This window comes from Mustela erminea, chromosome 9, assembly GCF_009829155.1.
Source record: "Mustela erminea isolate mMusErm1 chromosome 9, mMusErm1.Pri, whole genome shotgun sequence".
NCBI lineage: Eukaryota > Metazoa > Chordata > Mammalia > Carnivora > Mustelidae > Mustela > Mustela erminea.
The window spans coordinates 113,923,235-113,950,307 of record NC_045622.1 but is presented as its reverse complement, the minus strand read 5'-3'; the positions used below and the strand labels follow the sequence as shown (position 1 = coordinate 113,950,307).

The following is a 27,073-nucleotide window of genomic DNA, read 5'->3' as shown; positions in this document are numbered from 1 at the left end:
TGTGGGGAGATGGGCTGAGTCTCGGGGCAGGCTAGGGACTCCGGCAGCGCCCCCCACCCCCAGGAGACGTCACAGCACCATCACACGCAAGTGCACTTTATTGAACTCAGCTGTAGCCAGGCAGGTCTGCAAACACAGTGCAAAGGGCTGGGTGCTAAGGGGCAGGGCCAGAGGCCCCGGAGCAGGGCCAGCAGCACGTGGTGGATGATGGGGTCCTTGGCCATGAGCTCTTAATGGTAGCCACCACTCTCCTTCATAACCTTTAAAATCATACTGTAGGCTGTAGTATAGGCAATCACCAGAAGAACAACAGATACAGTGGTCAGCAGGAGGCCCAGGACCAGGGCACAGACGTTCAGGCACTTGGCGGTGGAGGCATAAGTCTGGGCCCCAATCACATCACCCACCATCTTCCGGTCCCTGGACTGCGGGGGAGAGATGGAGGGTGGGGTCAGGACAGGGTCCTCGGGTGCCTCCTCCCCCACCCCGGGGTGGTCCCTGCCCAGAGCAGCAGGGTCCACGTGCCCTTCACCCTCCCATTCCCCAGAGCCTGAGCAGGACCCCCTCACTGCCGCCGCGGGCCCCTCCCTCCTGGGGCCTCCGCCTCCTTCCTCAGCCTCTCAGCCTCTCAGGGGACCCCAGGCCTTGTCCTCCCTCTGCTTTGGCCCCTTCCCTGGCCTCACGTGCCATCACAGGGGAGCAGACTTTGAGTACCTTTTGCTTCTTTTGCACCAGACTTGAGGTCTGAATCCACCGTGTGAGGTTGGAGTATCCCCACTTGGGCTGGGAGGGAGAACTCCTTGGGGACAGTGGGGACATGGGCCGACCCTGCCTGTGCAGCCTCAGCCTGGGCTCTCCCTGGGAGCGGTCCCAAGCACACACGCACACACGCACACACTCACACTGGTACACACACGCACACCCTCGGGCTTCCCACACCCTGCGCGCCCTCTGGCCAGGCAGACCCCCGCGGGCTCACTGCTCCTAAACCTCCTGGAAGAGCCCCCCAGCGCCCCCAACCCGCACACGCACCTTCACAGAGTAGGCAAAGGCCATGAAGCCCAGGCAGCACCAGTTCAAGAAGATGGTGTTGAACAGGGACCAGACAATGTGGTCGGGCACGGCTGTCTCACCACGGATGTCGATCACGGTGGTGGTCACGGGAGCCGAGCTCTGGGGGGGGCCCAGGATGTCCACCGTGTTCTCCTTGACCATCTCCGGCTCTGAAAGGAGCAGCTGTGTCCTGGCTGACACAGAGCGGGGAAGTGGGCTCTTGATGCAGAGACCGAGTGGGTGAGTCTGATGCGGGGACAGTGCTCAGGGGCCCTCCCCACCGAGGGCAGGTTTTTGGCTTCTCAGAAGTTTCTCTTTCCTGGTGTTTTGTAATTGGTGACTTGGCTGGCACTAGGTGGGCCAACCACGGGGTATCAGTTTCCACCAGCGCAGGGTGGCACAAAGGGCTGTGTGCTGCTTAATCTTCACTTTCTTTTACTGTAACTGATGGAAGTCGTATTTTATAGAACTTGGCTTTTTAACCCATGTAACGTGCAAAACAGAGTTTGCCGTTTTATCCATTTCACAGTGTGTCAGTGGAGACACACTTGGTGTGCGACAACCATAACTACTATTTAGTTGCAGATCATTTTTATAACCAAAAATAAGCCCCATCCGGATCACTGACTCACTCGCCATCTCCTGGTCCCCTGTGTCTGGCATTCCCTTTATCTGTTGGAATCTCTCTGCATTTCTCTCTTTCTGTCGCATGCTCTGGGAGAGGCTGCTTTCCCGTCGAATAATGTTTTCACTAATGTTGTCTTAGCGTCTGTCCATACTTCTTTCCATCTTACAGCCACATGATGCTCCGTCCTGTGGGTAGAAGACCTTTCTCACCCAGTAGTGACTTGCTGGACACTTAACAGTCTCCACTACTTGGCCGCTCTGAGTTCCGTTGTGCCCATCCCCCGCTCAGCACCTATTTCTCCATCTGCGGAACAGCCCCGGTGTTTTCCCCACCGGCTGCGTGGCCACTTCGGAGCGGCTGCAGCTCCAGGACTCCAATGTGGGTGCGTCCCTGTCAGGCTGTGGGCCTCGCTCGCTCTGTTCCAGTGTCCTGGTCTCAGCAGGATGCGCTGTACGCATGGCCTGCTGTGGGGGTCTGTCACGCCAGGGTGAGGCCTTAGCCCTTCACCAGCCCCCCTGCCCCGGCCGGCGACCTTTCTTTCCTGGCTTAGGGTGGATGGGAAGGCCAACAGGGCTGGGCAGGGTCTCTCCATCCCCCACAGTGGCTGGGCTCTTCCCGAGGCCGTGTCTTTGCTCAGGAAGACAGAACGCTCCAGGCGTATTTCAGAGCACTGGCGTTCCATCTCCTGCCAGAAGCAGGAGGGCATTTTCCTCTGTTCCTCACTCCGAGAACACGGTGGGTCTCCCTTGAGCTATGGAAGTTTTATCCCTGGACTTGGTCTCCCGAAGTCTCCCCCAGAGAATCAGTGCCTTCGGGGGCTCCTGGTTTGCAAGCCCCTCTTCTCACCCGTTTCTCTGGTGTGGGGCTCTTTACCCTGTGCCTTCTCAGAGGGAGCCAAGACGAGTTCTCCATTTTCAATTTCTGCACCTGCTCTCCTGTTGCCAAGCCGGGAGTGAGAATCTCCAGGCTCCTTAGGTGTAGGGCTGGAGACCAGACGTTCTGTGTTGAACTGTTAGATTTCAGTGACTATCCTTTCCTTTGATTGATTTTTCCTCTTTATAAGAATAATGTCTCTCTCCAGTATGGTACTGGCACAAAAACAGACACACAGACTATTGGAATAGAATAGAGAGCCCAGAACTGGACCCTCAACTCTATGGTCAACTAATCTTCGACAAAGCAGGAATGGATGTTCAATGGAAAAACGACAGGCTCTTCAATAAATGGTGCTGGGATAATTGGACAGCCACATGCAGAAAAATAAAACTGGGCCATTTCCTTATACCACACACGAAAATAGACTCAAATTGGATGCAAGACCTAAATGTGAGAAAGGAATTCATCAAAATCCGTGAGGAGAACACAGGCAGCAACCTCTTCGACCTCAGCCGCTGCAACTTCTTCCTAGAAACATCGCCAAGGGCAAGGGAACTATACAAAAATGAACTATTGGGGCTTCATTCATCAAGATCAAAAGGTTTTGCACAGCAACGTTGTCTTTTGGTCAAAACCAAAAGACAACTGACATAATGGGAAAAGATATTTGCAATCAACATATCAGATAAGGGCTAGTATCCAAAATCTATAAAGAGCTTATCGAACTCAACACCCAAAGAACAAATAATCCAATCAAGAAATGGGCAGAGGACATGAACAGACATTTCTGCAAAGAAGACATCCAGATGGCCAACAGACACATGAAAAAGTGCTCCACATCACTCGGCATCAGGGAAATACAAATCATAACTGCAGTGAGATGCCACCTCACACCAGTCAGAATGGCTAAAATCAACAAGTTAGGAAATGACAGATGCTGGCGAGGATGCGGAGAAAGGGGAACCCTCCTGCACTGTTGGTGGGAATGCAAGCTGGTGCAGCCACTCTGGAAAACAGCATGGAGGTTCCTCAGAAAGTGGAAAATAGAGCCACCCTATGACCCAGCAATTGCACTACTGGGCATTTACCCTAAAGATACAAACGTAGTCGCTCTCGCCAGCAAGAACGACCCGCAAACGTGATGAGGAGCAAACTTCTTTATTAGCGTCTCTTTTTTCTCTCTTTGTTCTCCCCCCTACAAGCAAGTTCTGGCAATATATACATGTAGGCGGTCCAGCCCAACTATCCAATCACAGCCCCGTGCACGCGGTCTCCTCGTGGACCCTTACGTAACCACAGAGGGCTCTATTGTTCTCAAGCAGTAATCATGCGTTTCTCTCTTGGCTCCTGGTGCTGTTCATGTGTCAGCCACGAGCGCACCCATACCCTACCTAGCCAATCATTCTCACTTCCTCATTCTTCAGGCATTTTCGTCTACGTGACTCCTTGCATCTGCTGGATGGCTCTCCACACGTAGTGATCCGTAGGGTCACGTGCACCCAAATGTTTATAGCAGCAACGTCCACAATAGCCAAACTATGGAGAGAACCTAGATGTCCATCAACAGATGAATGGATCAAGAAGATGTGGTCTATATACACAATGGAATACTATGCAGCCATCAACAGAAATGAAATCTTGCCATTTGCGACGACCGGTGTGGATGGAACTAGAGGGTATTATGCTGAGCGAAATAAGTCTATCAGAGAAAGACAATTATCATATAATCTCCCTGATATGAGGAATCTGAGAGGCAGGTGGGGGGTTGTGGGGGTAGGGAAGGAAAAAATGAAACAAGATGGGATCGGGAGGGAGACAAACCGTAAGAAACTCTTACTCTCACAAAACAAACAGGGTTGCTGGGGGGAGGGGTGTGGATGGGAAGCTGGGGACGGACACGGGGAGGGCGTGTGCTATGGGGAGTGCTGTGAAGTGTGTAAGCCTGATGATTCACAGACCTGCACCCCTGGGGCAAAGAATACATTATATGTTAATAAAAATAATTTTTCAAGAAGAACCAAGTCTATCTCTTTACTGATGTCCTCGGCTTTGTGTAGCTTTGCCTCCTTTGCGCCCTGGAGCAGGCTTTCCTCTAGCTCTCTGACCATGCTCCTAGGCTGTTCCGCGTCTTTTCCTGTGAGAGGCCACATCTGACTCTGACGTGCAATTCCTGTGGGCCGCTTTTTCTCCGGAGAACGGGCCATGGTTTCTCGGCTTGCTCTTCCGTTTCTGCTAGAACCTGGACAGTTTAGACCATATGCTGCAGCAATGCCAGGTCCCCCTTTCCGGGCTGGGGGCTGCTGTCTGCTGGCTCAGTACTGAGCGCCTGGTCTGATTCTTTCATTCTCCCCACGGCCCCCGCTCGGGGAGGCACAGTGGCGGCCTCGGCCCAGTCACTCTGCTGTACCCATGTGCCGGCAGGGCCTCCTGACCGCACCCCGCCGACTCCCCTGACTGCTCGCTGGCCCTCAAGCGGTTCAGCCAGGCCTTCCTGGGCGGAGTGCTCTGCACACGCGCCAGTCCAGTGCGGGCTGCGCTGAAGGAGCGTTTTCTGTTTTTCCTGACGTGAGGACTCAGACTGCTTATTCCACGGTCCGTTCCTGCAAAGGGGCTGACCTACAGCTGAGACTGAGTCTTCATGGGTCCCTGCCTGTCCTCCACCACGGCTGCACTGTTTCTGACACTGACCTTGGGTTTGAACGTCCCGTTCTATTGCAGAGGAAGCCAGTTTTATGGGAAGAGATTGGAACTATCTGCTTTGTGGCCTGTTTCTCTTGCCCAGCAAAACCTCTGAGCAGGTTCTTTGGAGCTGCAGGAGGGAACTTCTCTCTGAGGGGCCTCCCCTGCCCTCCAGGGGCTGAGCACTCTGTGGAGGGAAAGCCGCTTGCCTCCCTTGACTTCAAGAGCCTCCAGCTCATGACCCAAAGCAAGGACAGTCTGGGTCCCTACATGCCCAGTGCTTCAAGCCCCAGGCAGAGCCTCTGTTCCAGGACTGGGAGCTGCGCAGCAGGGTGCCCCAGTCTCGGACTTCGCTCACCGGGGGCTCAGCCAGAGGCAGCCAGGGAGGATGTGAAGTGATGAGGTCCTGCTCCTGCGGGATAGAGCCCTCCGGCTGACGCTGGGGGAGAGAGCCCTGTGTCCGGCCCTACGGTCCGGAGAGGACTCAATCCTGAGGACCTGGTGGGGCCAGGTGGGGGCAGAGTGTGATCTTGGCTCCTGCCGCGCAAGCTCTGACCCCTCTTTCTACATGTTCATAGCCGTTCCCGGTAGAGGTCTCTTCACCGGCTATTTGGTTTGGGGGCCATTTCCAGAGCCTCTACAGGGTCATTTGATGCAATTATCACAGGTTTGCCTGGGGACTGGGCTTTCATGCTGGAAGGCTGCCCCCAGAGCTTCTCAGAGGCATTTCCCTGTGGGCTGACAGCTTCCTGACCCAGAGCTCCAGAATCCTGGGCTCAGCGCAGGCAGGGCCACGCTGGAGAGGGTCTTGCTTCCTCTCCTCAGATTCTGAGACTGAGGCTGGGGCTGCCCCGACCCTTCCCTGCTTTCTAGCCGCTGCCTTCATCTTCAGGTTAAATTTCAGAACCCGGCAAGAATTTCTGCGAGTCATGGGCCTCATCTAGGAAATCAAGAGCTTTTTCTGTGAGCTGGACACGGCCCCCTGTGAGCGTCTCGGATATTTCCAGAAGGGCTGCCTTGCACGAGGAGACTGCTATCTCTCACTGTCGGTTCATTTCTCGTCTGTCCCAAGCGAGACAGGTGGAAACTGGCCCGGGTTGGAGAAAGCCTCACAGAACCCCCTCAGCCCCCTTCCTGTGTCAGGACTCCCTCGGGGGTTCCTGCTGGTGTGGGGTCTGTCAGCCCCCGGGGAAGGGGCTGCTGTGAGTGAGTGAGTCATGTGATTCTGGAGTCCAGGCTGTGCTGCCTTCCGGAGCCACAGCTCAGGGACGGACCAAGACCCCGCTCTTCCTGCAACTGCCGGAGACGGGGGAGGGACAGGTGGGAGGGACAGGCAGAGCGACCCCAGGCACTGACCTCCTCTGCAGGGTGAGGGCCTGGGTCGCCACCGGACTAGGGACCGCTGGAGCATGGGGCAGGTGTGGAGGGAGCTGACGGAGGTATTTCCTCTTGGGGCCTTGGGTTTTCCTTACACTCATTCATCCGTGAGTCGTTTATTTAATATTTTTGCATATCAGCTTAGTGTCTCTCTCCGAATATCCTCTTCCCTAAGGATTATATATTTTTTTAGTGTACATACATATACCAACAAAGTATTTCTGACTAGATCTATATTTTGACAATCTCTCCCGTCAAGGTGACCTTGAAGCCCAGCATGAGCAGGAAGTGAAAACTAGAGCATGCATGCAAATTACCAGAGTCTTGAAGGTGTGTCTCCCACCCCCAAAACCCCCTGGCAAAGGCTGGGTGATTTGCTGGTTCCAGCCTTAATCTCTGTGCACACAGGAGCTCACCACAAAAGTAACTGAGTGGAAACTCAGAGTCTACGCCCAGCACAGAACACAGGGCCTCCCAGAACCCGCGCAGGAGCCTCCCTAAACAAACAGCAACAGCAGCCAGAGTGGGCAGCAAAGCCCGGCGGGCGGGGGCCTGGCTTCCAGCACGGCCAGGTCGTGGGATTGAAAATGTCCGGTTTTCCAGTAAAATTCCAGACCAAGAGCCACAAACACACAGTCCACACACAGAGGGACACGTTCAGCAGAGTTGCCTTTGAGGGGAGAGACACGCCAGATGAAGATTTAAAATAGGATCGGGAAACCCCAAAGACACATCGAACAAGTTAAAAGGAAACGAGAACAGTGTTTCGCTAAGTGGAGACTATGAAGAAAGAGAGAAAACATTTTCAGAAGAATCCAGTAGAGATTCTGAGGTTGGGCAGCGTGCAAATGAACCGAGAATTCGCTGCGGGTGGAGAACACGCCCGACCGTCAGGAGTCAGCGAGCGAGCGCGGAGGTCGCTAACTGGCTAACTGGCTCGAGCGGAGGACGATGCGTCGGGCCTGAGAGGCCTGTGGGATGCCAGCCACGGTCCCACATGGTGAGAGGCCCCAGGGTGGAGGCGGGGGAAAGCACAGAACGAGCTTGTGAAGAAAGAATGGCCAGAAGCTTACCAAAATCGAAGAACAAATCCCCACTAATCCACATGTCCAAGAAGTTCCGCAAGTTCAAGGAATGACCCCAAAGAGATGTGCACGTAGATGCGTCACAGACTGTCCAAGAGATGTGCACGGAGAGGTGTCATGGACTGTCGAAAGTCAAAGACAAAGAAACTCAGGCACCCAGTCTCGGGGAGAGGGGCGTCTCACCGTCGTGCTGGCTGGCGTTGGCCCGTGACTTAGGAGGCCCTGCCTCTTCTTCTGTGTGCTCCCAGCCTTGAATGTTTTCCCTGGAGAAGTGTCTAACCCAACCCTTGGCCATTCTGAACCGGGTCATTTGTCTTTCCCTGTATTTGTGTCCTCTGTGCCCCCTTGAACCCGTCTGGAGATGGTGTGCGCTGACTCCTTCATCCGGCTCTTCCGACCCGTTGCTGTGCCGCAGTCCACCGCACTCCCCTAGTCCTGCTATTGCTGGAAGTCGGTGGTAGTGTCCCCACTTTCATGTCTGACTTTAGAAATCGGAGTCTTTTTTCTTCTCAGTCCGTCTAGCTGAAGGGTTGTCCGTTCTGCTGGTGTTGTCAACGAACCCACTTTTGGTTCGTCGATTTTTGTGGCACCTAAATGTCACCATTTCCTTCCTCCGGCCTTCATTTTAGTTTGGTCCTTGTTTTCTCTGGTTCCCACAGGGAAAGGCCTTGCCCTGGTCCTACTTCTCCTCTTCGTGTAGGAGTCTCTGCCTGAAGGAGTTCCCTCTGAGAGCTGTTTGCCTGCTTCCCAAAATGCTCATATGTTTGGGTTTATTTTCATTCATCTCAAAGCTCTTTTTGTCCATCTTGTGATTTATTCTTTGTTTTTCTGCTTATGCAGGGAATTTCCCTGCATTACTTCTTTTTTTTTTTTTTAAAGATTTTATTTATTTATTCGTCAGAGAGAGAGTGCGCACAAGCAGTCAGAGGCAGAGAGAGAAGCAGGCTCCCTGTTGAGCAAGGAGTCCGATGCGGGGCTCGATCCCAGGACCCTGAGATCATGACCTGAGCCGAGGGCAGAGGCTTTAACCCACTGAGCCCCCCAGGTGGCCCAACTGCTTTAATTCTGTTACAGAATTCTAACTGTATTTCATTGTGGTCAGATAAAACATTTTGTATGATTTCGAGCTGTTTTCGTTTATTGAGACTTGTTCTACGGCCTCGCATGTGTCCCATCTGGACAGTACGGCATGTGCCCGTAAGAATGTGCGATCCTCTGTTAGTTCAGTCGGGTTGTACTTGCTGTGAGACCACCCCACAGGACGAGAATGTCCCCCCACCCTCCCCAAAACTTCCGATCCCAGTGTTGACTGTGACGAGCCCCCAAGTCTGCCAAGAGGCTGAGGTGAGGCGTATTTCTCACATGATGACGCGATGATGCATTATGGGGAGAGCGAGGTGATCCCAGCAGGTCCACGAATGGCTTGAGGGGGCAGAGCAAGGAGGCTGCTCAAGGCTTTTCCTGTGGCTCAGCAACTGGGGCCGGGATGTGTTTGCCACGCGTGGTTTGGACTCGTCTCCAGCGCCAAAGGAGACAGCAGCCAGGCTTTACTGTCAGCGTGATGGAGGACAGAAAGGGAGGCCAAGGGTGAGGCTTGAAGCGATCAACAAACACCAAAAAATGGAATCAGGGGCGCCTGGGCGGCTCAGTGGGTTAAGCCTTTGCCTTCGGCTCAGGTCATGGTCTCAGGGTCCTGGGATCGAGTCCACATCGGGCTCTCTGCTCAGCAGGGAGCCGGCTTCCTCCTCTCTCTCTGCTGCCTCTCTGCCCACTTGTGATCTCTGTCTGCCAAATAAATAAGTAAAATCTTCAAATAAATAAAATAAAAATTTCTAAATAAATAAAGAAAAGAAAATTAGACTTTTATTATTTTTTTATTTTTCACAATAATTGCACTTCTAAAACAATACAAGGTAGCAACTTGGGAAACTGAGTCCACCCTCTCCCCAGCGGGACTGTTCTGCCCCTTCTGCTGTGGCCGCTCTCGGTTCTCTTCTCTGAAGTACTTCTGGTCAGTCTGTTTGCTTGGCCCCTGCGGCCACAGACGTCCTGCTGAAATCTGCGGAGAGCTCATGTTGGGACAGAGATTTCCCAAACTTCGGACACAGCGATCCTCTGTCCTGGGCCGCGCTGGGGCCTGCGGGGGCTCTCCTGGGCGTGAGCACCGCCCCACGTGCGCGCTTGGCTTCCGGAATCCCGGGAATATGTCGGATTTTGTCTCTTTTTTTCCGTTTTTAAGCTGAGACGACGTTCACCTAAGGGCGATGACCGTTCAGTGCCTTCACCATGTCGTGCCACCGCCACTCCTTCTAGTTGCAAAACTGTCACCAGCTCCGGGAACACCTACCCGCTGAGTAACCCCGCGGGGCCGCTGCGCGCTCCGGGCACCTCCGGGGAGCGAGAGCACACAGTAGCCGCCGTCTGTGTGCGCCTGTCCCGCGGGGTCCGTGCCAGCCGCGGCCTGAGTCGGGCCGGCCGGGGTCCCGCGTGCGCTCCGCGGCGACAGGGTCCCCCCCACCCCCGCCCAGGGCTCCCGGCCGCGCTGGGCCCCACGGCGGCGGCCCCTCGGGGCGACTCTGCGCCCCCGCGCGCCGAGGCTCTCCCTTCCCCGCGCCTCGCCGGCGCTCGCCATGCGCGGTCTTGCTGCGGGGGAAGTCGTGGACCCCCGCGGCGGTTTGGGTCGCGCTTCCCCGGCTACCCGCGACGCGCTCCTGGGTTCTCGGTGCATCTTCCCGGAGAAACGTTGGTTCAAGCTTTTTGCGCGATTTAAAACTGCTGGACATGTTCAAAGTTCCCTACGGACGCCTCCTCCCCAGCTTTTCCTCTTGAGCTTTCGGGTAGCCCCGGGCCTGTCTGACCCTAACCCGGGCCTGTCTGACCCTAACCCGTTTGCCTTGATTTCTCCCCCGACGCACTTCCTAGATGACAGCTTCTACCCACGCGGCCTTATTTATTTTGTTAAGATTGTATGTATTTATTTGTCAGAGAGAGACTGCAGCGGAGGGAGGGCCGGGGGAAGCAGGGTCCCCACTGAGCGAGGAGCCCGCGCAGGGCTCGAACCCAGCTCCAGACGCTTAACCAACCGAGGCACCGAGGCGCCCCTGTATCGTTTTATTTCCGCCCGAAGATTTTCTTCTAGCATTTCTTACAAGGTAGGTCTGCTGACGAAGTCCTTGTTTTTGCTTGAGAAAATACGTTTCATCTCACTTTAAAGGAGTCATTTCAGTATATGGGGAATTCCGGGTAAATGGGTTTTTTCTTCTTTCAACATTGTAAATATTCCACTCCACTTCTTGCTAGCATGCTTTCAGAGCCGATGTTTGGTGCAATTCTTTGATTTTCTGTAGATAAGGTGTATTGGTTTAGGTATTGGTTTTAAATCTGGCTTTTTTCCATATCTTTGCCCTTTGAATATGATATGTCTTGGGGTGGGTATCATGGAATATCCCATTGGTAGTGTTTTTCCCCTTAATGTCTACGTTGTCCAGTATTGTTACTAAAAGTGTCCCAAGAAATTTGCGGTTAATGTTCCCTGGTGTATAATTTCCATTTTACGAAATTCAGTCTGTTCTTATCTCAAAAATATGTGTCTCGCCGGAAGAATAAAGGCTTCTATTTTAAATCAGCTCTAGCGTCAGTGAATTCAAGTCAGTCTTCCATGTCTTCCATGTTATTATTGGACTTTCTTTGGCTCGTGCTTCTCTTCAGCCCCTTTCTTACTTTTTCTGACCAGACGATCCGTGCCCCAGTCCCGTCGCAGGGTCTGCGCGCCCTGTTCCTGAACTCCAGATGCTTCTCTCAGAGCCCAGCCCGCCACCCGGGTTTGTTAATGCCAGAGTCTGTCAGCGGTGGGAGCATTTCCCGGCAGCGAAGCGCCTTGAAGACTTCACCCTTTGCTACCGGCCGGCTGCACCTTCTCCTCTCCGTGCATTTCGTTTCTGCGTGTGTGTCCGCTGCTCGTATTTCGTCTCCGTGAATTCACGTTTTCTTAATCCATTTTCTGTGATCTCACTTGACGGCTGAGTACTGAATGATACATGGCTATGTCTCTCTATTTAACTACTGTATCTTTCATTAGTGGTTTCTGGATGAATTCTGCTCTGATCATAGAACACACTATCAATTATTTAAATATTTGAAGTGTTTTATATTTGCTGAACATTTGGCAACTGTCGAACTCGAACAATTCCACAATTTCAACAGATCGTTCGTTTGTACGCCGCAGCCTACGCAAACACGTGGAGTGCAGTGTTCGTGGAGCCCAGTAGGTCAATTTTCTTAGTGTTTTGTTCAGATGTGTGATAATATTACTGAATTTTTTTAAATATTTTATTTATTTATTTGACAGAGATCACAAGTAGGCAGAGAGGCAGACAAAGAGAGAGGCAGAAGCAGGCTTCCCAAAGAGCAGAGAGCCCGATGCGGTGCTCGATCCCAGGACCCTGGGGTCATGACCTGAGCCAAAGGCAGAGGCTTAGCCCACTGAGCCACCCAGACACCCAATATTAATGAATTTTTACATGTATTTTTTTCCCTATCAAATTGGTTTTTTCAGCCCTGAGGGGTTTGTGTTAAATATTTACACTGTGGTTATGTTTCATTGTTTCTTGTTGTGTTCCTGTTCCCATGTATATGTGCTAAAAAGTTACATATTTAGACTTGTCAATGAGGTACTTCATTAACCCACATTTAATATAATTATGGATATTTCTGGGTTATATCCCTCATGTTCTCATTTTTCACATTTTATTTACGGTTTCATTTGAGTTTCTAGTTTTAAAAATATTTTATTTATTTGAGACAGAGAGAGCATAAGAACTTGTTTATTTGAGAGAGAGTGAAAGAGCACAGAGGAGGAGCAGAGGCAGAAGCAGGCCTCCCGGAGCGGGGAGCCTGACACGGGGTTCGGTCCCAGGATCCCAGGATTGTGACCCAAGCCGGGGGCAGGCGCGGTGCCGACTGAGTCCCCCAACCCCCGAGCTTCTGAAACGCTAGCTCTTGCAGAATGCACCGCTCCACAAAAGTCTCTGGGGGCACAGGGGCACAGGCGTGCACGGTCCTGTGGGCCAGCGGTCATGGCTTTGCCTTCATGTCGCTGCTGGCTGGGGCCACGCCACCTTCCTCAAGCACGTTTTTGGCTACAGCAGAGTTACAAGAGGCCAAACCCCATATATAGACATTTTCAGGACACTGCTCCCTTCACTTTTATTGATTTTTCATTGGTCAAAACGTGTCCGTCGCCAGGCCTGACATGCAGGACCGAGTCCCTGACCAGGCGCACGGCTGCGAGGCCCAGGCCATGGGCTCACCTGTTTCCCTGAGCACCTAGTGTTCTCTTGCCTCTGTGTCCCAGCGCCCTGCCGTTGCCCCGTCTGGTCATTTTGGAATGATGCCACTTTGCTGTGTAAACCCTCGTCAGCATTTTCTGTCTCCAGAGCAGGTCCATCCCGCCAGGAATGGCACCAGCCTGGGGCCAAGGGGCACACGACCGGGTTTCCATCAGTGCTTCTGCGGGTATGTCCTTGGGCCCCCGAGCACTGGCCGGTGTCCTATAAGCTGTGCCGTTTGCCTCTTGGAGGACGCTCTTTGCTCATGTCATTTGCCTCCTACTGGGGGAAACTCCAGGCCCAGCTGGATGGGGTCAAGACCACTACTGTCCCTCTTGTCAGCCGAGCTTACACTCCGGAAGTACGCTGGAGACTCCGTCAGGAACGCCGTGATGACAGCTAACGAGAGGCGTTTTCTTAAGACCAAGCATTTTATTATGTGACATTTTAGACTTTGGCTTGCACGTTGGTTTGAGTAATGTTTCTCCTCTTTCCCATCTGTCAGCCCTGACTGGTACAGGCATCAATTAACCCTGAAGCAACAGAAAAACCACATGGTTTCTGAGATGTTTGCAGCTAGGATAATGGCTATGCAGTTCACTGCATAGCCAACGCATGGGACACGCTCAGGCCCCCGACTGGGGCTGGGGCAGGAGCCGTTGGGGGAACCCTTCATGCCCTGGACAGGACTGATGGTCGTGGGCCTGAGAAAAGCCCAAGGGACAAGCATGGGAACGACCCAGGTGCCACAGCAGCCTCCCGGGCTTGGCTCTCACCCCCACACTCAGGCCTGGAGTGCCCAACCCTTGAGGGAACGGTGCTTTGGGCAGGGGAGGTCGGCATCTGCCCCAAGCCAGGCTGCGCTTTGCACAGAAGGGGCTCGTGTGGTGGTAGACACAGTGAGGTGTGAGAGCCCTCGGGGGTCCTCATCTGAATTCATCCAACTGGGAAGGGCTGGCGGAGTTTCAGTCACCTGCTCCGTGGGGTCTGGACCCGATCTGAACAAGGGCCCCCGGGGATGACGAGCCACAGCACTGAGCAGTAATCTGGAGAAAGGGAGCATCTGGGTTTCCTCATGTTTCCCTCCACAGGAGAGCACAGGCACGCTTTGCCTGGGTTTTCTCAGGGTGTGGGAGGGACTCAGACTGATACAATTTGAGGTATTTCCCATCTTGTTTGGACCCCGAGATGAAGGTGGCGCCTAGACTCTCTCCTCCTGGCTCCGGAGGGGCTGATGTCACTGGACGTGGGGGAAGCCTCTAGGCCTGGGGTGTCAGCGTGACCTTGCCTCCCCCTGAGCTCCTAGAGGTGGGACCTGCTCGGGACCCTGCGCAAAGGGGAGGGCTCAGATGGCCGCTGGGGCAGGATGGGCTGCGGGGGCCCCAGCTCTCCCGAGCTTTGACTGATGAGTCGGAAGCCGAAAAAGACCACCGTGCAGAAGGGCAGGAGAGAAACCTCGCAGGGAGTCTGTTTCGCGGATCCCACCACCACCCTTCCTCCCACGCTACCCGTACTTTGGAAAATTAGCTTCTAGATAAAGAAACTTAGTTGTGTACGTAGATAAGGTTAAAATTAGAACTTAAAATATTGTACATTTTATACTCTATATACTTCACCACAATTTTTAAAAATTGATTTTGAGAGTTTATTCTTTACCTTTGTGGGGTGGTGGACTTGGAGTACTCCACCTTTTCCCATGCGGTTTCATTTTAACAACAGTTGTGTTTCATAATCAGCACAGAAAATTCCTTGACAGTCACAGCCCACTCTTGCGAGTTAGCAGGAGCTGGCCCCGCGCATCCCCGCTTCAGGACATGGGAGGCCACTGAAGGCGCCACATTTGGGGTCAGCATCTTAACGTCCTTGAGCTTGCCCCTAGAGCCTGGGCAGGAGCCGAGGGACAGTCGTGGGACAGCAGCTGGATGACACGGGGATGGCAAACGGCCTCACTGGTCTGGAATGTTCTGCCTCCGGCCCCTCGTGCAGGCGCTGGACCCACTCGAAGCTCTGACTTGGTGGGTCTGGTACAACCCTCCTCGTGGTGAGCAGGTCGGCCCCAGGGACACCTGGTGGCCGGTCATTGTCCCCACCAGGCTGTGGGGGTGGTCCATGGTTCTTACCCAGAAGGCCACTGATCCAGTGTGAAGATGAGTCCACCACCACCATTTATCTCTGTTCTCATTACTGGTCTGAGCAGTGGAAAATGCCTCCTGGGAGGGGACAGGGACCCCACCAAGAGCCTGATTTGGGCCAGGACTCCGTTCAGAACTTGGCTTCCATGTGCCCTCATGCAACTTTCTGCCATTTTGTCATCTGTCCTTCTCTTTGCCTTTTTTTTTTTTTTTTGGTCCTTAATGAACCCCATTTTATTGCTTTTACACATTTTGGCCAGGGTTTACCTTCACTGAGAGGCACACATCTTAGCTGCTCAATTTTCAAACCGGGAGGCACCCGCACTTCCACAGTCCAGAGCTCTCCAGGGTTGGATCTCGTCCCTGATGACGTGCAAGAGCTGGTCTGTCAATTCAGTGCCCGCATGAAACAACCATTATCGTCACGCAGGAAAATGGTGGCACAGGAAACCCCCAAAGCCCATCCTTCCACCACTGTAGCAAGTAAACTGGGGAAATGATCTGAGTTAACATTTTCCCACTCTGGGCAGTGGTAACAGCTGACAGAAATCAGAGGAAAGCTTAATCAAGAAAAAGTCGTGAAATCCCAGTGCAGTGGTTTGTGGCATTTTAACTCACGCCCCACACCCAGCTGGGCAGCAGCTACAGCCTGTCGCTCGCTCTTCCACAAGTCTAAAGAGGAGGAAACTCCCTGGAGGAGGCCAGCCTCACCCTGACACCAAAGCCAGACAAAGACACTGCTAGGAGAAAACCGTAGACCAAAATATCCCTTATGAGGACAGATGGGAAAAGACTCAACAAATTCCTGGCAATCTGAACTCAGCAATATAGTAGAAAGACCATACACCACGACAAAATGGGATTTGTCCCAAAGGTGATTTAAGAGATAAAACACAATTATTAGGGCGCCTGGGTGGCCCAGTGGGTTAAAGCCTCTGCCTTCGGCTCAGGTCATGATCCCAGGGTCCTGGGATTGAGTCCCGCATCGGGCTCTCTGCTCAGCAGGGAGCCTGCTTCCTCCTCTCTCTGCCTGCCTCTCTGCCTACTTGTGATCTCTGTCTGTCAAATAAATAAAATCTTTAAAAAAAAAAAAGTTTAGTTCTGTGCACACAGGATGGATTTCATTTATTTATGCTTTAATTCCTTTCAGCAATATTTTGTAGTTTTCAGCACACAAGTCTTGCATCTATTCGGTAAAATTTCTTACCAAGTAATTTTTTATGATACTGTTGTAAACAGACTTCTTTTCTTAGTTACATCATAGGGTTGCCAATTGGTACTGATTTTTGTGTACTGATTTTATCACCTGCAATTTTGCTAATGTCTTTAATATTTTTCAGTGATTTTGTCAAGTTTTTCTGTCACAAGGTGGTGATGGTTTTACTTTTCCCAATCCTGATGCCCCCTTCACTTTCTGCCTTCTGCCCCAGATGGAACCTTCGCTACAGTGTGGGATGCGTGTGCAGTAAGCAGATGTCCTTGTCTTGTTCCTGATCTGGGCGGGAGCTTTCAGGCTTCACCATCAGGTATAATGTCAGCTTGAACTGCCCATAGATGTCCTTTATCAGGTTGAGGAATCTCTCCTCTATTTTTAGGTTTTTACTATGTTTTTTATCATGAAAGTTTGTTGGATTGTGTCAAATTACTTCTTCTGTCATAACTGAGATGAGCCTGTGCTCTTGCTTCTTCTCTTGATACAGAGCATCACACCGATGATTCTCTACGTTGAAGTGTGGTTGACACACGATGTCAGATTGGTCTCAAGCATGCGACACAGAGACCCAGCAAGTATGTGTCGTGCTGTGCTCGCGGGAAGTGTGCTGCCGTCCTTCACCTGACAACACTGTTGCAGCGTCCCCGGCTGTGTTGCCTCTGCTGTGCCTTCCGTCCTCCTGACCCATTCCCTCCTTAACTGGAAGCCTGGGCCCCCCACTTCCCCGCCACCTCCCTCTGACAACCATCAGTTTGTTCTCTGCGTTTATGACTCTGATTCTGCTTTTTTTAAGACTTTATTTATTTATTGGACAGAGAGAGAGACAGAGATCACAAGCAGGCAGAGAGACAGGCGGGGGGCGGGGGAAGCAGGCTCCTCGCTAAGCAGGGAGCCCGATGTGGGGCTCAGTCCCAGCACCCTGAGATCATGACCTGAGCTGAAGGCAGAGGCTTAACCCACTGAGCCACCCAGGGGCCCCCACACCTGAACTCTTAACATGATTAAGATGGCAATACCAACTAAATTTATTTACAGTTTCGATGCAATCACTATCAAAATTCATACTTTTTTTTTCCAGAAATGGACAAGCTGATCTTAAAATTCACATGGAACTGTCAGTCCAAAACAATCTTGGAAAGAAAGAACAAAGTTGGGGTGCCGCTTTCCGACGACGCACAGGAAGACAATGAGGCACAAACACGTCTGCTGCAGGAGGGGGAGGGGCGGGGGGCGACAGGAGAGAAGACCCCTTGGTCTCATATTTACCGGAAAGGACCATGAGTCTTGTGGGTAAGTAAGAGGAAAGGCGAGGTCTGTCTGGTCCCGTAGTCTGTGACCTAGAGGGAGCGAGCCCATACAGAAGGGTTGTCTGCAGGTGCTCTCGGGGAAGGGGATAACGGAAATGAGGCAGGCGGCGTCCCCCCAGCTCGGCTTCAAGGATGCGTATCGTCCTCTCCCCCAGAAGCCTGTTCCCCGTACCTGTTTTTCTTAAGCCTACATCAAGCATGCCTGGTGGCTAGTATGATTTCTCATGGGTTCTATTTTAAGCAGTACATTGTTCTGAGGGACGGTTACATAGGGGCTCACACTTCCTGATTTCAAAACAGACTGCGAAGCCACGGGAACCCAGACAGCGGGGCACTATCTTGAGGACAGACGTACAGACCAACAGAAGAGAGCTTAGAGTCCAAGCATAACCCCACAAAAAGGTACGGTGAACTGATTTCCAACAAGGGTGCCAACGGCGCTGAGACTACGGACACCACGCGGCAAGGTCGACAGTCAGACCACAAGCTTACAGACCACACACAAGTCAACTCGAAACGGATCCAAGACCCCACAGAAGAGCTGAAACTACAGAACAGACAGAAATATGAGAATAAACTTTGGGACCTTGGATTAGGCACCGGGTTTCTTAAATGGGACGTTAAGCACCAAAAGAGGAGAGATCAACTGCACTTCGGCAAACTAAAACATCTGCACGTCACAGGTGAGAAGACAACCTCCAAGAGGACAGAGCACAGGTGAACCACCAGACCAACAGCCAGATGAGTAAAGGGACAGAGACTTGACCAGGAACAACCAACGAGCAGGTGAGAAGGCGCCGGCAGCAGCACGCACCAAGGAAACGCACGGCGGACCACGGCGACACGCCACTGCCGGTCAGGGGGACTGCTCTCATTTTGTTGAGGTAAAAGTGTTGGTGAGTGAGGAGAAACCGAGGCCTCGCACCGGCTGGCGGCCGGCTGGCGGGTCCTCACAGAGCTGCAGGGGGGCGCCCGGGAGGCTCGGCCGCTAAGCCACCTGCTCTTGGTTTCAGGTCGTGGTCTCCGGGCCAGGCTGTGCGCTCAGTCTGCTTCCCCCTCCCTCTGTCCCTGCTCGTGTGCTTTCTCTCTTTCTGAAACATATAAATCGACCTTTTCAAAAGAAGTGACACGAGCTGTGACACGACCGTCACTCCACTCCTTGGAGCACTAAAGAGGAGTAAGAACGTGTCCACACAAACGTGGCCAACAGCGTTATTCCTAAGAGCCAAGAAAACTGGAAATGCCCAAACGTCCATTGATCGATGAATAAAGAAGCAGAATACATTATGTCCTTGCGACACGATCTCTGTCAGCCAGAGAGAGGGCCGCAGTTCTGACTCCTGCTGCGGCTCAGGGGAGCCGGGGAAATATCAGTTCGGACAAACAAGGCAAAAGAGGCCCAAAATCCCGCTAAAGGGGCGCCCAGAGCAGCACAGGGGGGCCGTTCTAGGGTGGGGCTGACGCCACGTAGTTTGTGCTTCGTGGGTACCTGATGTCTTTTGATGTCGGGGGTGGGGGGCACAGTCCGAACTAGTCGTGACAGCTACACACACCAGAAACATGAAAGGCCACGTGTACACTTTCCATGGGTAAAATGGCAAAAACTTGTTTGGCATGTTTTATCTTTTTAAGTCAGATCATAGAACCCTTAAAGAGATGGTAGTAAAAATAAGTAACGGTGAGGCAAAAACACCTCCCCTGGCAAGGACCCTAACCCGCTGGTGGCTGAGCTCCAGCCCCTCGCCACCCCCTCCACCAGCAGGGACAGTCCGCTAACTCCCCATCCCCCGGCTGGGCTGCTGCCTGGGGATCCCCTGGCTGGGCCGCCAAGTGCCCAAGTGCGCGGGCACCGGCTCCCCGGGCTCCCACAGTGTGAGCGGCAGCGGGACCACCCCAGGGAGGGTGGGCCTTGCGGGGGGCGGGGGACGCTGCAAGGACCCGCTCCTATCCCTGCGGGGCTGGCGGGGTCCGGGGAGGTGTGCGGCCACAGCCCCCAGGTCCCGGCCGGAAGGGCAGGTGGGCCTCCCACCGCAGCTCGGGAAGAGGGTCCCAGCCCGCACGACCGCACCAAGCTGCGTCCACTGGGGTGTAGGGTCCTGCAAGGCGGGCCACCCTCTCTGGCAGCAAACACACCCCTTGGACGAGGGGCTTCTCAATCACAGCTGAGCGGTGAGGCACCTGCAGGCCAAGCGCAGGTCACTGGACCGTCCTGGCTGCTGATGGTGGGGCACCGGGAGGGCGGCCCAGAGAGGAGCCGGGCGGCGTGGGTGGGGGGCACCCGCAGCCCAGGTTTCTGCAAACAGCACTTGGGAAAGTTTTTGCCCTCCGGCTTGGTGTGGGGGGATCCCAGGAGGGCATGGATGGGCAGGACTGCAGAGATGCCCGGGTTCAGTCCAGAGGGGGCAGTGGGTGTGGGGCGGGGGGGGGAGCATAGATGTGTCCTGGGCCGGAAGGTAGTTGCCTCCCTGCCCACTCAGCTGGGGATCAGGGCGACAGGCCCTCTTCCAAACCAACCCCGAGGCGCGGATCCACCAGCGCCCCTCCTCCACCCGGGGTACCCCAAGCCCTGTGGCGTACCCTCGAGGTGGGGCGCTGCAGTTGGGGCAGGGATACAGGTGTGGCTGAACCACAGCAGGGGTCGAAGTGTGCAGCAGAGGAAGGGGGAGATATCGCCAACCCACCTCACACCGCTGTCCCACTGGTTGTGAGTGAGCGTCGGCCTTGGGGCATCCGGTGTCCACAATTCGGAGGCCAAGGCAGGAGGAGGTAAGGAAGCTTCCCCTCAGGGCACGGGTGCACGGCTCTCTGGAGAGCAGAGCACTGCGAGCACAGGGGGCCCGAGGAAGGCTGTGGACCCCCGTATCAGGAGCCCTGCAGCTCTCCCAGCCAGAGGGATTCTGGGACGCTAAGGACATTCTGGACCCAGCGCCCGCCTTCTCCGGATAAACCCATTCGGTCAGGACAGCGGACCCCTGGGAAGTGACCTAAAGGTCATGTGCTGCCGCAGCTGGCGGCCAGATACAGGCCAGGCCTCGGCCCGAGCCCACCCGCCCCACACGTAACACAGGGCAGAGTACAGGGGGCAGTGGGGCACATGCTCTCAGAGGCAGGATGGGGAATCTGTGAAAACACGGCACCCACACACAAGCGCTTTATTGACTGCAGCGGTAGACTGACGCGGACAGAAAAGGCTGCCGCCGGGAGACAGCCTCAGGCCACGGGCAGCTCCTAGTAGCCTCCATGCTGTCTGACCATCTCGGAAATCATCCGCGGAATCATCAGCGATCCAGTGGCAAAAAGGATGATGAACGTGAGGGTCAGCAGGAGGCCCAGGACCAGGGCACAGACGTTCAGGCACTTGGCGGTGGAGGCATAAGTCTGGGCCCCAATCACATCACCCACCATCTTCCGGTCCCTGGACTGCGGGGGAGAGATGGAGGGTGGGGTCAGGACAGGGTCCTCGGGTGCCTCCTCCCCCACCCCGGGGTGGTCCCTGCCCAGAGCAGCAGGGTCCACGTGCCCTTCACCCTCCCATTCCCCAGAGCCTGAGCAGGACCCCCTCACTGCCGCCGCGGGCCCCTCCCTCCTGGGGCCTCCGCCTCCTTCCTCAGCCTCTCAGCCTCTCAGGGGACCCCAGGCCTTGTCCTCCCTCTGCTTTGGCCCCTTCCCTGGCCTCACTCCCCAGGCCATGGGTGGGGGCGGTTTCCTGTGAGCTCCTTTGTTCTTTCTGGGAGAGCCTTAGAGCCTCCCGTGCATCCCAGGGCTGTGACTTCCAGCACTGGTCAGTAGGGGAAGTCCTTGGAATCCTGGGGACAAAGGCTGCTCATGGCCATCCCCAGGCCCCCTCCTGCAGCCTCACTGCAAACACACGCGCGTGCACACACTCGCTCACATCGTACAGTCAGTCACACGCACACATACACACACAGTCCTGTACCCGCACGCACCAGCGCGCACACACATGCACGCCCTCTGGCCAGGCAGACCCCCGCGGGCTCACTGCTCCTGCACCTCCCGGGAGAGCCCCCCCCTGCCCACGCACCTTCACAGAGTAGGCAAAGGCCACGAAGCCCAGGCAGCACCAGTTCAAGAAGATGGTGTTGAACAGGGACCAGACAACGTGGTCCTGCACAGGCGTCTCCGTCGGGATGTCGATCACGGTGGTGGTCTTGGGAGCCAAGCTCTGGGGGTTCTCCATGACGGCGGCCTGATGGTCTTGCTGGACCGTGTTTAAGCTTAGCGGACGTTGCGTCCTCGCGGGGGAAGGAAGCCCAGGGAGTGCAATTAGGTTGCCAGAGTCCTAACCGCTTGCAGGGTGAGGCCGGGCTGTGGGCAGTGGCCCAGGTAGGGCTCAGCCCCAAATCAGGGTCCCCTCTCCCCATGTCAGCTTCCTTCTGCTTTCTCCGAAGTGTGTCTTTCCTGCCGTTTTGTAACTGGGTGACTTGGCTGCTGCAAGAGGCCGACCAGCCCCCGAGGGTCAGGTTCTGAGTGCTCTGTGTGTGCAGGTCAGGCCCAGCGGCCTGCGTTGCCTGTCCCAGAAGGAGCCTCCAGCGTCTCTCCAGGTCCCGAGGAGCGAGATCACTGCTCCAGGAGGTGAGGAGCCCGTGCTGCTGGAAGACCGCAGGCTCCTGGCCCGGCGGCCGTCGCTGGGAGCTCTCCTCCCTGGCCCCTGCCCCCATCAGGTCACCTGCAGTGGAGGATCTTGGGGGGAAGGGCGGAGAGCCGCTCTCGCCAGGGGCTTGCCCCACTGCAGGCCCTTCCCTAACTTGCACTCGCACCCCTTCCACCCGCAATCCACCGCCACGGAGAGATGAGTTCATCAGAGCAAGAGAAGCGTTCCCCCTACGGTAAAGCAGGCCCTGGGTTGGGGCTGAAGGGATGGTCATCGCCCCTCGGACACCAGAAGGAACACCGGCAGCGGCCTGGCTCCTTCCCCAGGCCTCGTTCAATGTCCCTCCAGACCCTGCTGCTCTGCTCCTGCGGCCCCCGGTCAGCATCCGTCCCCATCCGCACTGGAGCTTCCAAGACCCCCAGTGCCTCTGCCCTGTCCTGTCGTGTGGCCACAGCTGGTGGCCCTGCTCTCCGCACGGCCTCTCCAGGGCTCCTCCCGTTTGACCCCCACTCCTGGGAGGGCTTCCAGGCTGGTTGAGTTCCAGTGGAAAAGGGCAGTAAGTATAAAAACTCATCATTTTGAAGACTTGGTGAGAAAAACATTTTTGATAAGATATAATGTGTTTCATTGATGATGTCTTTTACTGATTATATGTTGAGATACCTTACATTTATTGGCTTAAATAAAATAGATCATTAAAGTAAATCTTACTTATTTCCTTTTACTCTTTTAAAATGTGGTTACGGGAATATTTAAAATCGGGTTTGTGGAAAATAAATACAAATGGATGAAAGACGTAAACGTGGACAGGAAACCGTCACAGCCCTAGCAGGACCGCCCCAGCACCCTCCCTCCGTGACCTCTTGGTCGCGAGCCGCTTCTTGCTGGACGAGTCCCCGGAGGCCAGGGAAACAGAAGCAAAACTGAACCACCGGGACGTCAGGATGCAGAGCTTCTGCGCAGCAGAGGAGAGTGGCCAGGACCACAGGGGTCTACCGAGCGGGAGACGTGTCTGCAAGTGACGCACCCGGTAAAGGGTCCGTGTCCACAACCTGTAAAGAACTCCCCAAACTCAGCCCTCAGACAGCAGACAATGCAGTTAAGAAATGGGCAGGAGACACGAACACTTTCCCAAGAAGACCCCCGACGGCCCACAGAGACGGAAAAGATGCTCAACCTCACTCAGCGTCGGAAAACGCATCGAAACCGCAGCGAGACGCCACGTGGCGCCTGTCAGAACGGCCGGAGCGAGTCGGGAAACGCCAGGCGTCGGCGAGGACGCGGACAAAGGGGAGCCTCGTCCCTGCGGGCAGCCGCGCGGGGACGCGGCGGGGAGGGTCCTCGGGGAGGGGACATGGAGCTGCCGCCGCCCCAGCGGTCGCGGGCTGGGGACTCCCCCGAAGGATACAGAGAGAAGCCGTGAGGGGCTCGCGGGCCCCAGCGTTCCCAGCAGCGCTGTCGACAGCAGCCGGACGAGGGAGACGGTCCACGTCCGTCTCCGCGGACGAGTGGGTACAGACGGGGTGTGTCCGTATGTCCGGGGCATCCCTCGGCCGTCAGAAAGCACGACCGCTCGCCGTTCGCGGTGACGTGCGTGGAGCCCAAGCGGGTAACCCTGAGCAAGAGAAGTCAGACAAAGTGACATGATTCCTCTCAGATGTGGAATTTCAAAAACAACAAATAAGCAAAGGGAAAAAAGAGAGAGAGAGACAAACCAAGAAACGGACTCTCAGTTAACCCTAGAGAACACACTGCAGGTCAGCAGAGGGCGGCTGGGCACGGGGATGGGGGTCCCCGGGAGGACATCTGGATGCGCACTGGGAGCTGGACGCGGTGCTGAGTCGCTGCACTGCACACCTGAAGCCGACGGCACGCTAAGTGGGAACTCATGGGAACTCAAATAGAGTTGGGTTCGTGGCCTGCACTCTGCTGAAGTCACAGCCACGGGCAGCATCGGAAACCCGGAAGGCGGCATCGAGCCAGGTGTGAAGAGGGGCGCGTCTCAGGGGGACCCACCTTCCCCGGCCCCGAGTGTCTCGGCCGCTCTCGCGCAGGCTGGGCTCTCCCGTTGAGTCTGCCGCTGGCCCCGCTGGGTCTCTGCCCACACAGCTGCCACACAGCTTCCCCCTCTGTCCCCCAGACCCAGCCACTCTTTGTCAGATGGCGCTGGAAGGTTTACAACGAGTCATGCTCGTTCTATTTAAAGTCTTGGGAGTTTTACAAGAATTTTTCTTTTATCTTTATCTTTTTTAAGATTTCATTTATTTATTTGACACAGAGAGCGAGAGAGGGAACAACGCGGAGGGAGCTGGAGAGGGAGAAGCAGGCTTCCACCAGGACCCTGGGGTCGTGACCTGAGCCAAAGGCAGACCCCAGGCGCCCCTGCAAGACTTTTCCAGCAAATTCCCGAGGACAGATAATCAGGGGAGTGAACAACACGGTGACAGTTAGGAAAACTTACCTAACTTTCTAATCGCACAGGACAGTAAGCCTGGTATCTCCTCGAACACGCTATCAAACCAGATGTTTCCAGAGTCTGGGGCCGAAGATGTCTCCTCCTCCCTGGAAGCTGAGTTCGCAGTTTAAGGAGAAAGGTCATTAGCAGCCAAACAAGCAGGAAACAGAGTTTTGCTTCACAAAGAAACGAGGAGCAGAAAGAGCAATCGGAAATCATCTCCCTACGTAGGTCCCTCTGTCCCTGGGGGCCCGCGGTCCGCTCAGTCAGGTAGGGACCCGGCCACCAACCCTTCCTTCCCAGCACCCGCTGCCCAAGAAGTGCCTTTTTTTTTTTTTTTTTTTTTTTTTGACACAGAGAGAGAGATCACAAGCAAGCAGAGAGGCAGCAGAGAGAGAGAGGAGGAAGCAGGCTCCCTGCTGAGCAGAGAGCCCGATGCAGGACTCGATCCCAGGACCCCGGGATCATGACCTGAGCCGAAGGCAGCGGCTTAACCCACTGAGCCACCCAGGCGCCCCAAGAAGTGACTTTTTAAAAAGTATTTTTTCATTGAAGTTCAATTAATTCACATACAATGTATCACTGGTGTTTGAGGTACAGGCCTGTGGTTCCTCAGTCTCAGGGACACCCGGGGCTCGTGGCGTCCGGCCCCGCTGTCCCCTCCCCCGCCTCCCCCCAGCAGCCCTCAGTTTGTTCCCCGACATTGAGAGTCTCGCTCTCTGGTTGCGGCTTGTTTCATGTTTCCCTCCCTTCCTCGACGATCCTGCCTGGTTTCTCGAATTCCTCATACCAGGGAGGTCAGACGATCGTCTTTCTCCGACTGACTTGTTTTGCTCCGCGTGATGCCCTCTAGCCCACGCGCGGCGCTGCGGACGGCAGGATCACTTCTTCCGACGGCCGCGTCCTATTCCGCGGTGCGCAGGGACCACGTCTTCCCCGTCCGTCCGTCTGCGGGTGGACATCCGGGCTCTCCCCGGAGTCCGTCTGCGGGGGACATCCGGGTCCTCCCCGTCCGTCTGCGGGGGGACATCCGGGCCCTCCCCGTCCGTCCGTCTGCGGGGGGACATCCGGGCCCTCCCCGTCCGTCCGTCTGCGGGGGGACATCCGGGCCCTCCCCGTCCGTCCGTCTGCGGGGGGACATCCGGGCCCTCCCCGTCCGTCCGTCTGCGGGGGGACATCCGGGCCCTCCCCGTCCGTCCGTCTGCGGGGGGACATCCGGGCCCTCCCCGTCCGTCCGTCTGCGGGGGGGACATCCGGGCCCTCCCCGTCCGTCCGTCTGCGGGGGGACATCCGGGCCCTCCCTGGAGTCCGGCTTTTGTGGACCTCGCTGCTCTAAATGTTCGGGAGCGCGGGCCCCTTCACCACATTTGTAACCCATGCGACGGCTGGGTCGAGGGCAGCTCTATTTTCCACTCCCCGAGGACAATCCCCGCTGCGCTCCCGTGTGGATGCCCCCCTCACATCCCGGCCAGCAGTGTAGCGGGGTTCCCCTTTCTTTTCTTTTTTTAAAGATTTTATTTATTTAAGACACACACACACACACACCCCGAGCACGAGGGGGGAGGGGCAGAAGCAGACTCCCCGCTGAGCACGGAGCTCCCTGAGATCATGACCTGAGCAGAGCGTCACTGGGCGCCTCCAGGATTCCCCTCCCCCTCCCATGTCCTCGCCACCACCCACCGTTTGCTGACTTGTTAACTGTAGCCACTCTGGCGGGGTGTCCCTGATGCTGAGGGACCGGAGCTTTCGTGCCTGTGTGGGCCGGCCCTTTGATGTCAACAAGTGCCTTTGGGAGCTGCAGCTGGACAGCAGGCACGGCCAGGGAGCCAGAGCTTGGAGACGAGGCCCGGGTGACCCTGGAAACTTGGGACAGACGTGAGAGAAGACCCGGGGCCCAGGGCAGAGGGGGAAGGCGTTGTGCGTGAGTCGCAGAGAGAGCCTCTGTCCTCCTGCCCTGGAGCCTGGAGGGGCTGGACTCCCGTGCCCTTCTCTCCTCCGTAGCCTGCCAGATCCCTAGAACCACGGACTCCACTCTGCGGTGCTCCTCGTGCTGTTGCCCAGGGACGGCCTTCTCTGCCCCGGGGCGCCGGTCCGCACGTCCCTGAAGCTGGTCATGACCCAGACTCACAGCGGCTCCGTGGGGGTTCGAGGGAAGGGCGTCTCTCCAGGCAAGCGTGACGGTGGGATTCCCCACGGTCCCTGGGGTGTGCGGAAGCACGTGCTGGGGAGCCCCGCCCTGGGGCACGTGCTGTTCCCAAGGACAGCACCTGGATCGTGCCGCCCACGCAGACCCACGGTGGACTGGCTGCAGGAGCAGCAAACAAGGCTT

At 55.4% G+C, this 27,073-nt stretch overlaps 2 protein-coding genes and 1 long non-coding RNA gene across 3 annotated transcripts; 1 reads left to right on the top strand and 2 right to left on the bottom strand.

The window, feature by feature from the left end:
- Window positions 1-138: 138 nt before the first annotated feature.
- LOC116598967 (interferon-induced transmembrane protein 1-like) lies at window positions 139-1,356 on the bottom strand. Its single transcript, XM_032358521.1, has 2 exons — window positions 1,033-1,356; window positions 139-425 (listed from the first exon to the last, which is right to left on the bottom strand). The coding sequence occupies exons 1-2, from the start codon at window positions 1,213-1,215 to the stop codon at window positions 231-233; spliced, it is 378 nt and encodes a 125-aa protein (XP_032214412.1). The 5' UTR covers window positions 1,216-1,356; the 3' UTR covers window positions 139-230.
- Window positions 1,357-17,829: 16,473 nt separating this feature from the next.
- LOC116598969 lies at window positions 17,830-18,971 on the top strand. The gene is made up of 2 exons (XR_004289208.1): window positions 17,830-18,561; window positions 18,691-18,971. It is a non-coding gene; the product is annotated as an uncharacterized LOC116598969 (long non-coding RNA).
- Window positions 18,972-20,813: 1,842 nt separating this feature from the next.
- Window positions 20,814-21,949, bottom strand: LOC116598968 (interferon-induced transmembrane protein 1-like). The gene is made up of 2 exons (XM_032358522.1): window positions 21,720-21,949; window positions 20,814-21,097 (listed from the first exon to the last, which is right to left on the bottom strand). Exons 1-2 carry the CDS (start codon window positions 21,873-21,875, stop codon window positions 20,906-20,908), a joined length of 348 nt encoding a protein of 115 aa, XP_032214413.1. The 5' UTR covers window positions 21,876-21,949; the 3' UTR covers window positions 20,814-20,905.
- Window positions 21,950-27,073: the final 5,124 nt, after the last annotated feature.